Source organism: Dufourea novaeangliae, unplaced genomic scaffold (assembly GCF_001272555.1).
Source record: "Dufourea novaeangliae isolate 0120121106 unplaced genomic scaffold, ASM127255v1 scaffold144, whole genome shotgun sequence".
NCBI lineage: Eukaryota > Metazoa > Arthropoda > Insecta > Hymenoptera > Halictidae > Dufourea > Dufourea novaeangliae.
Genome location: NW_015374021.1, coordinates 406,176 through 416,975, shown reverse-complemented (window position 1 = coordinate 416,975; position 10,800 = coordinate 406,176). Strand labels below are relative to the sequence as shown.

Below are 10,800 nucleotides of genomic sequence, written 5' to 3'. Positions count from 1 at the left end.
CTACTCTACAGGAGTAAAAAATGTCTAATCGACATAGTTTCTACACATACAAAACTTACGTCTACGGATCATAAATCGACATACACTTTGAAATATTCGTTTCGTACCTCGTATTGCCTGTTGTCATACAGCCTCGAATTAATATACTTCTAAATCAAACTTTATACCGTTTATATTCATTATGTTGTGAAGAAATTCAGTTAGGTTGTCATATGTCAGTAAAAACATTTGAATTTTAATCAAGAACGAAATTGAAAATAACCTTATAATAGTACCTTTTTTATTGCAAAACATGTTGTTATGTTTTTACTGACATATGACAACCTAACTGAATTTCTTCACAACATAATGAATATAAACGGTAAAAAGTTTGATTGATGAGTGGTACTTCGAAATGTCCATAATAATTTGATCATACATTGTAATGATGCATTATTATTTATTAGTTCACAAGTACTAATTTAAGAGGGATTCCGTAGAAACGAAAGAGAATCGTAACAGATGATCGTTTGTTATCAGTGAGTACCAGACCCTGGTTAATTGCGACCACGGCTAATCGAAGTCTTGCTGAATTTTCAAACGTCTTCATTGCTTATGAACACCAATTTCATTTCCAGAGCATCACCCTCGTCATCGTCCACCGAGTGACGAAATCATCGGTTCCCAATTCCAACGGCAATGCCAAAACCGTCGTCGTCCCTGTGTCCGAGGGAACGACAGAGGGTGTAATCGGGACGGCACACGATCGCCCGTGGAAGCCCTCCCTACTTCTCCAACCCTGCGAACCTTCTCCGAAAATTCCCTCGAATCAGGGTCACCTACGTACACGTGGTCCGGCCGACGACGGCGGTGGCGGCTGGCGGCGGCGGCGGCACATGCACGGGCAAAACGTAACAACGAGTGCACACGCTTGTTTGATCGCTTGTTGGGGGACCAGGCAGGGTTGAGAGTAAGGGAAAGGCGGCCAGGGAGCTGGAGGGAGGGAGCCTAGGAAGGTGGTGGTGGGAGGGAGGAGGCAGGGTTCCTTCCAGAAGATGGGGCAAACACGAAGTCGCCTCGGTAGGAAGCGAAGAGGGGTTATTTCGTTTCGTCTCAGCGTGGTTTCCCAAGCGGCAGCCTCGCTCCTCCGCTGACTGGCACACACCGTCTACCGTTCACGGGCACACAGTCGAACTCGTTCGCCACTGGACGACAGACGTCGCCGGGCGTCATCATCGTCGTCGTCGTTGTCAGCGTAGTCGTTGTCCACTTCCACCTGATCGCTACCAGCCGTGAGAAAGACAGACAGATATCGGCCGTCATGCTCCGTCACTGCTGCCAAATCGGTTTCCTTCTCGCATGCGTGTCAGTGTTCGCCGACAGGGGCACCGGTTGCGCGTTCTGCGAGGGGCTGTCGCAGCAACAGTCACAGCTACAACAGTTACAGCAGTTCACCCAACACCAGGGATACAGAACGATCGGCAGTCCACGGCCGTTCGGCGCTGAGAAGCCCACGAGGGTGCAGGAGTTCAACAGGACCGGTGTACTGCACCCCGAGTACCAGATACCGGCCACCCTACGACCCGGCAATGTGTCTCAGTGAGTACACCAACCTGCACGTTTCCGTTTCGCGACTACATCCATCGTGGAATCGGTTCACGATCGGTCAAATTCTTGTAATTAGATCTATAGGTCCTTGGACAGAAGTCGCTAATTAGGATTCGTTTAGCTTTGAAGGTACAAAAGAGATAGGTTTTATTCGATTAGATCGAAAATTGTCCAGCATTGTTTATGAATGACGAATATGGGAATACCACTTGTTATTAGTTATTCGTCTATCGGATTGATGTTTCTCCTTCTAAATTCCTGTGACTAGATCTGTAGGTTCTTGGACAGAACTCGTTAATTAGAATTCGTTGAGCTTCGAAGGTACAAGAGAAGAATAGGTGTTATTCAATTAGATCGATAATTGGCCAGTATCGTTTCTGAACGACAAATACACGAGTATCACTTGTTGTTCCTTGATCAGATTTATGGTTACCCAATACAGCTACCCTTTGCTTTTCTATTGATCGACTCATCCACCTAGAGATCGATTTACGATCAATGATTTATATTGATCTCGCCAATTGGGATTAGTTAACTTCAACCGTGAGTGAGGGGACATTACGTCATTAGAGGATTCGGTAAATCGCATCTTAGCGATTTTTTTCGTAGTGCAGAATCATGTAAGGCTCAGGAGAATTTCTTAAAATTTAGAGAGTCATATGAGACAGCACTAAAATGAATCGCTACACGAATCTCTGCACTTTCAATTCCACATATCTTTTATGTAAAGTTGAACGATCCTGCAGTTCGATACAATAAGACGAAAATTAAATCGACTTGTTACTGAGTACACGAAACAATTAAACGCCGGATACATATGGTTTGATTTATATTTTTCTAATTTGAACAATATATCTCTGACCTCCTTACATGATGTACTATTTCGCATTCATGCAATGTAGAGAGTACGTTTCAATTCATTTGGAATGCTGGATACTCTGGTCAGACACATATAACAGACATCATAGATCAGGATTACATTCTCGAGAATGTATTACAGTTGTGACCATTGAGTGTTCAGATAAATCAGGATGATTAATGTATCTAAGAAGTCACGGGTACGATTAGACAATTATCTTTTACATTCTAGCGCGTTGACTGTCGTGCCACCCATATATGGGTGACAGAACTTTCATTCTGAAACTAATATATATATATATATCAATCTTTAATGTCAGACACGAAGTCAACTTTATTTTGCGGTGGTGAGGACATTCCATGATATCATCGAAAATATATATACATATACTGTATACATACGATACAAAATTAGGGGTTATAAATATTTTTGTTATGTTATTTGATAAACCAATGAAATACTGCACTCTTTCATTTAATAATGAATACCCGCAATTTACATACAACAATTCGAAATAATATCAACTTTGACTATGATGACAATATTAAATAAAATCATCAAAAATATGTGTACTATAATACATACTATAACAAGTGAAAATGTACACTATTCTAATTAACTGTGAAAAATGCAATTCTTTTATTTTTTCCTGGATAAAAATAGTATAAAATTGTTGATCTTCTTAGACAAAAATCCTGAATGTAGCTGAATATAGTATTATAGAATGACAGAACAGATATTTAAGGAATTTTAAATAAGTAATAGAATTATCGTGTAGATTGGTCTCGCAATCAGTGCGCTAGTGACCTAGTTTGTAAGTAACACTTTATATTATTGTTATGCTAAAACAGAAACGAATCATTTGGCAAAGCTCTTTTCTGTCAAATAGACCACGGATGTTTATGGGCTTATAGTTACAGTTCAATCGAATTTAATATAGTTTCAGATTATTTTCATTTTACCGAAACTAACACAGAAAGTAAAATTCTACATAATTGTAACAATTCTACTTATTCCAAGTTAATCCTTCAAAAATTTTAACTAATTATAAATATTCATGGCAATTTTTTATTTACAACTATTAACGTGCTTATAACCCTCGCATAAGAATGAATAAAGGTAATGCATACAGGGTGTTCAAAAGAAAGAGTCTAACACGTCAGAAGCAGTACCCACTCACCAAATGGCGTGGAAAATGTCTAATTGATATAGGTTCTGAAATAAAATACCTTCCGATGTAAAATCATCTTTTATATTTACCAGTGTTCGATGTCGTGAGTGAGTCACTTCGAAAAATATTGAATGAAAACAGAAAAATTGGATTAGTACTACTTTAGTTCGTCATTGTACGACAGAGAATACGAGATACGGAAGGAATATCTGAAAATGTACGTCGATCTCTGATCCGTAAATGTAATTTATGTATTGAAATGAAAGATAGACACATCGAATATCTGTAACAAATGTAATAATAAACTTCGATAGACATTTCTTACTCCACTTGCTGAGTACTTGGACCATTTTTTGTACACCCTGTATAAATAGCGCATAAAGTTGAGATAGTAACTGCATAATTAACGATGATTATAACATACAAAAGCAATGAACGTAAAGTACAGAATGTGGATACGGAAAGAAGCCAGAAACTTCATAAAATTAATAAGTTAAGGTCCCTTTCCCCCCTAAATCCGCCGAAAAGAAGGTGATATTTAGGAATTTTCTTTAAAGAATACAAAGAAGATGTGATTAAAAAAACTTCCTAGCCTTTATTTATTATACATTGAAAAAAAAATAAAACAAAAATTTTGTTTTAATATTTGTGCAGCGTGACAAATTGTGGGTGGCGCTAATCGTGTTGATCCAAAATTGTATTGTACAAACGGTGTCCACGATATCTCGATGTAGGGAAGTCAAAAATCAAAATTAAAGAAAATTTATTTTGTGTTACTCCAATGTCTATGGTACGACCTATCATGAAGTCGAAAAAAATAAAATGGCCGCATTCGGTATAAATTTTAACAAAGACATGCAAAACAGAGGAAATTATACGTCTATTATTGTGAATAACAAAAGATATTACCATTCAAAATTTTCGTTAGTAGGGCATGAGATAGCTGATTCAATTAAAAAAACTTTTTACGTTATAATGGGCACCGTTTATATACCAGTGCAATTTCGGATGAACACGATTAGCGACACTTATAATGCAGGAATATTGAAATAACAATTTTTGTTAATATAAAGGCCAGGAGGCTTTTTTACCACATCTGATTTGCTTTCTTTTAAAAAAATTTCCCAAGTGTCACCATTTTGTCAATCTTAAAGGGGAAAGAGGCCTTAAAAGAAACGCCCTCTGACCAGACTTTCTAGTACCGAGATCTTGTTGTGTTTCTCGCAATTTAACAAGTATAATTCAATTCAATTTCCCATCTTTATTTCCCTTGAGATTGGTGTGTTACCGTCACGGTTCACATTGACCAAATGCTGTTTTTCCCCTCGGGAGCCGGGTTACGCTTATCGTTAGTTCGTTCTAAAATTAAACGAATCGCAAGAAAGGTGCATTCACTTTTCGTCGAACTATAGAAACAATTCGCGGGAATTTCGTTTGCGCCGTAGCGGCTTGTTTACCATGCACGTGTACCAGAGTCCCACGGAGCCGCGAACGTTTACACGGGAACGTCACGCACCCCGTGCCGTGTTTCATCAACCGCGGCGCGGATTTTGCAAATGCAATTCGACTCGTTGCTCTGTCACCGGATAATACCACCACCGCCACCACCACCTCGACACCCCTAAAGGGGAAATCAGGTGAGATGGATATGGAAAGTGTAATTACATGTGAAGTTTAATATGATTCAGGATTTGAGAGACAGGTTGTTGCTAAAAATGTGGGTCACTTTCACACACGATGGATTCTATGTGTTAAAGTGAGTCGATATTGAATGACGAAATTGCATTTGAGGGTTCGTTTCCGAGTTATTAGGTGAGGAAACCTTGTAGAAAATAGAGCTGTAAGTATTCGGATATTCGAACTATTCGAATATCAAATTCGAATTCTATTGCTACTCGAATATTCGAATATTCGTAACAGCCCTAATAAAAAATACTGTAAATGCCAAAATTGAGACATTTCGTTTTTTTATTGGAAAATGTTCTACGTCTCAATGGGAATATTGTAGTATACAATGTAAACACAGTTTAGCTTTGTAAATAGTTAGCAATAGTGCTAAAACAATGGCAACATTGGTACCTTCAACGTCGCTTCTGTAGACAACACTGGCAGTACCAATCAAGCGTCATACTTTTGATTTTCTATAGAAGTAATCTGGAAACAAACAGGATCGACACTTAGAGTATTTGCAAATTTAAATGTACGGTACATTGAGTTTTCTTTACACCTAACAGGTACATACAGAGTTTTCTACAAATACAATTTTCTTTTTCATAAATTTGAATTACATTGATGCAAAACATCAGAAAATCTTGGGATGCATTTGGATTATTGTATTCTTAGCACACTTAGCAATAAAAAGAAATCGAATTTTGTAAATAATTTAGTCAGATAACTTTTTTCCCCCTGAAAAATATGATTGTTAGCAATTACACTGTTTTTGTACAAGTACTCTTCAATTGTTGAAAATGCGGGCGAAATAGATGAACGATACTACTTGAATAGCCGATTCCCAGCTAATATATTGAGATTTTTAAATAAAATGAGACGAATGAAATCAACTCGTGAAACAGTTAAAGAACGCGCCTTTCGTGTTAGTATAACCCGTCGGTTCAGACGTATTTCACGCGTATTTCGCTCGTATTTTCAACAATCAGTGACTCGGAAACGATGCCTTGAACGCAATTTCGTCATTCTTGGTTTTCGTCTTAGTTTGTTATGTAGAATCCACCCTGTGAAAGTGTTTCACACATTCTATTAACACTGTGTATAATAAGTACAAATATTATAAAGTAGACAAATAATCAGAAAATAATTTCTAGAACGAAGTGTGAGTAGTGTGGAGTAAGCAAATAAATATGAGGGGAAAAAACAATTAAAGTGTACACTATGAAATTTCTATAAAGTATAAAGTCACCATGTTTTTTTGATGATTTCTTATAATTATTCCATACCAATGAAAAATTTGTGTTTGCTAGCATTTTGGGATTAATTAAAGACAGCGTACCTCCATTTTATTTCAGTGAAAATACAAAAACAGACACGCTGGAGCAATAAAATTGATGGTATTTTGAAAATATCTTTGAAAATGAAGAAGACTTTATAGAAATTTCGGCTAGTGTATTTTCACAATACCACCAATTTTATTGCTCCGTCGTATCTGTTTTGTATTTCCATTACAAGAAAAATGGAGATTACACTAAGTATTAATATAGAAATAGTGAAAAACAATTTTTAATTTCAACTTTACTTATGTAAAAGGCGAATGACTTTATAGACCTTTCGCAGTTTGTTTTGGGTGTATTACATTTTTTTTTTTTTTAAATAAATGTTATATCATTTTTTGAAACCGATGTGTACGCTTTCTTTAATTAATCCCCAACTTTTCGTAACGCAGGTCAAAATGTTTTCGACTAAGCAGAGTTTACCCTATATCATCTCAATATAAGTTAATATTGATCTACATACATCAATATCATTATCCGGATACACTCACTATACTCAATATAATCATCATACTCAATTATGATGTCATCGTACACATAATGATCATATACAAGTATAATCAGTATATCCAGATGTAATCATACGAGTGAATCGATTCAGGGGAAATCTTACATGATTCTTTTCTAAATCTCTAAGTACCTCAAAAGTATATTTATTGACTTACACCACTAATTCTTTCAAGGGCTGATATATAAATAGCAACGGATTTTGCATTGTAAAATATGAATGATCGACCGTATTTAGCACTGTCGCACATAAGCGTATCCGTAATTACGTCTAGGTAAAGAACGCAGGTAAGGAAAGCAGGTAGTAAAATCCTTTAATACATTTTGAAATTAGGTGGTCAGTATTGGTTGTGTCCTTGTGACGAACGGACGTTTTCTTACATGTGTGCTATTTACACGAAACGTCTCGAAGTAGAGTAAACGAAACAGTAACTGACTGCATACCAGTGAATGACCATTAGGCAAAGTAATGTACATTATAAATTTAAAATTATTTTATATTTATAAATGTAGTGCAGTTGCACTTTTAATATCCCATATTTGTAGTTTAGCGTATTAAGTAAACATTAATAAATACAATTCTTATTAAAAATATGTCGGAAATGTAGATACTGGGCTTTCACACGCTTTGCACTTCATATAAAATTTTGTTTCAATTACGATAAGAATAAATAATTAGTTTTATAAAAATTTCAAAAAAAATAAATGTAATTGCAATTTCAACAGCTATTTTTTTGTTATTAGATACATTCAATGATTAATCTCAAAAATCCATAAATACAATAGCTGTTTTTTTTATTATAGATAAATACATTCAATTATTAATCTCAAAGATCCATAAATTTATCAATTCGGTCATTCACTAGTTAGTTTACCCTATGTAGTGTTTCTGTGTACCCATTTAAAACGGCCAAGAAGTAACAGTATGCATCGGTATCATTAGAAAATGGGTGCTATGATATAACGAGTGCAAAATATCGATGGCCTGCCAAATCGAGGCTCAGATCGAGGAACTGAAAGTAGAGAAGATAAGGTATTACGTAAAGCTTTTCGAAAAAAATCCCGCCTTAACTTTACATAAAGGATAAGTAATCGTACCTTAAAAAAACATGAAAGTCAGTATTATGAGTATAACACTACGTTTGGTAATGACGTTTAGTGTCAAAATAATGTCAAGATAGTGTCAAATGACGAAGAACTGTGCAAAAACTTTTGATGTCGCAGAAGCACGTTGGAAGGCCTATCGCATAGGCACGTGAAAATATTCACCTAGTAACGATGCAAATCCGATTGAAAATGTTTGTTCCTTTATAAAACATAAGTTTCCTGGAAAACGTGTGCTTAATTTTAAGAAAACCTCGTAAAATACGTACGGGACATACGGCGATCGTCACCAATCTCGTATGCTGAAAGATGATTGAAAGTATATCGAGGCGATGTCAAGAAATAATAGTGGTGATTGGATCAATTTTTAGGTATCAGCGTATTAGTATATTAAAATTATTTTTTAAAATATATATGCATTTTTATATTTTTGATTATTTTTCACGGAGATATGATCCTTACGAAATATTCTTTTGCGTGACAAAGGTACATCATCTGTACTTACATTGTGTCTTAAGACGATTCAGTGTGGCCGACAGGTAATATCATTAATAGGGTTCTCTTAAAATCTTTAATTTCTCATTTTAAAATCTCGTCCTTGTACGCGGATACAAGCTTGACATTAATACGTTAAGGTACTCATTTCTATACAGGGTGGGCCGGAAATCGTAGTACAACCGGACTGGGGGTGATTCTACGTTAGAAAAGAAGACAATATTTTCATATAACATTTTCTCATCCGGGGATCCGATTTCGAGAAAATCGACTTTAAAATTTGTTCAACTTGTAAACGATTTAGTACAATTTGCTTGCCATGTATTAGTAGTAAAAACGAATAAAAAATGAGTAATCAGTAGAAACACTTTGTATTGTTTTATCCACACAATCATCAATGTTTGTAAACACTGTCCCGGATAGAGACAACCGCAGTAGTGGAATACACGACAAGCAAATTGTACTAAATCGTCTACAAGTTGTACAAACTTTAAAGTCGATTTTCTCGAAAACGGAGCCTCGGATAAGAAAATGTTATACCAAAATGTTTTCGTCTTCTTTAACGTAAAATCACCCCCGGTTATACTACGATTTCTGGCCCACCCTGTATATTGAATAAATATTCATTCACTGAACATGTCACTACTACGAAATTTATTACATTGCTAATTGTTGCTTGTGACTGTTGTGTAGTAAAATTTCGTTCACAGTTTCTTCTTATTTTCAATTGTGGATTATGTCCCTGCAGTTTGTCAGGGAACAACCGAAAACTCCCTGTATAGACACGTGACTCATTTCTGTGTTACCGTAACTCATATAATCGGTGTTTCGTTTAAATGACGTTTAGATTATCAAAATTATACAGTAGCAACGAAATCTTTCTTCGTTTTGCCCACGTACTGTCGCCGTTCCTTTGAGAGAAACAATTCGATGGAACGTGTAGCAATACCACGACCAGAGCTGGGTAAAATACACATTTTATATAGTAAATTTTGAGTGTTTTACTTTTAAATCCTGCGTAGAAGTATGAATACAAAGTAGTTTCTTGGAGTCACTATGTTTGTAAAAATAGTATTTTATTTGAGCAACACTGGCAATAGTGTAACTTTATTTTGTTATATGTTTGCTTATTACATTTATTGTCAGTTTATCCGTAACGTTTGAAACAATCTTGTTGGAAATAATGATATACATTCAATATGTTTACGGTTATAAATGATTTTCTTATCACTTGTTCGATGTAATTTTATGGTTTCTCACATTATAATACCATTTCTTCCCTCGCCCAATTTTCATTGTCAAGAATCATTTGAAGTGTACATATTTAAAATTTAAAATACAAACTTAAAATACTTCATTTTATAATATTATATCATTTGAATCGTATAGCATCTACAATTTATTATAGTGTTTGAAATGTTTTCTTTTCAAGAAATTTTACCCAGCTCTGGAATTGTCCACCAAGACCACACGTGCAACACAATTTACATATTTAATCAAAATTCAAGTTAGTATTAACAATTATAATTTATGTTTGTATAAACTTCGACTTATGCATTTTACACTACAAGGTGTTCAACTGAGAAATTTCACAAATCTTTTATTAGCAAAGTATTATTATTTCTGAACATGGTTAATAAACATACTTGCCGAATGTCATAAGAAAGTATACACAGTTCAATCTATGCCTGATAGAGTAAAATTTATTAAGATCGCGAGAATATTTGACAAAGTATTAATTCATTATAAATAAGTTTGTATAAAAAAGATATTGACTTTAGACGAACCACATTCGTCGTGTGTTCTTTCAATACTACCACTGAAAACAATATTGTCGCAAATGAACTATGTATAGTTTCTCGATTGGACAGAATTCTAATTTAAATCATATTAATTGAGATTTACGATAATCCAAAATATAATTAGTATTTCTAACTTCAATGTTGATTAAATACGCAAAATATTTATATTCTTACGGGATAATCGGATATTTTTCTGAGTGAACTGGTAATGAACGTGTTAAACACGATACAGGTGTTATTAATAACGATCGGAAGGTATTATCATTGTAT

The 10,800-nt window shown here is 35.1% G+C and overlaps 1 protein-coding gene across 1 annotated transcript in view; it reads left to right on the top strand.

Moving 5' to 3' along the window:
- The first annotated feature begins 1,300 nt into the window (after window positions 1-1,300).
- LOC107189131 (protein NDNF) overlaps window positions 1,301-10,800 on the top strand; it is a 29,648-nt gene continuing 20,148 nt past the window's right edge. The window contains exon 1 of the mRNA XM_015577604.1: window positions 1,301-1,578. Coding sequence (XP_015433090.1) covers window positions 1,301-1,578 — 278 coding nt within the window. The remainder of the gene's footprint in view (window positions 1,579-10,800) is intronic.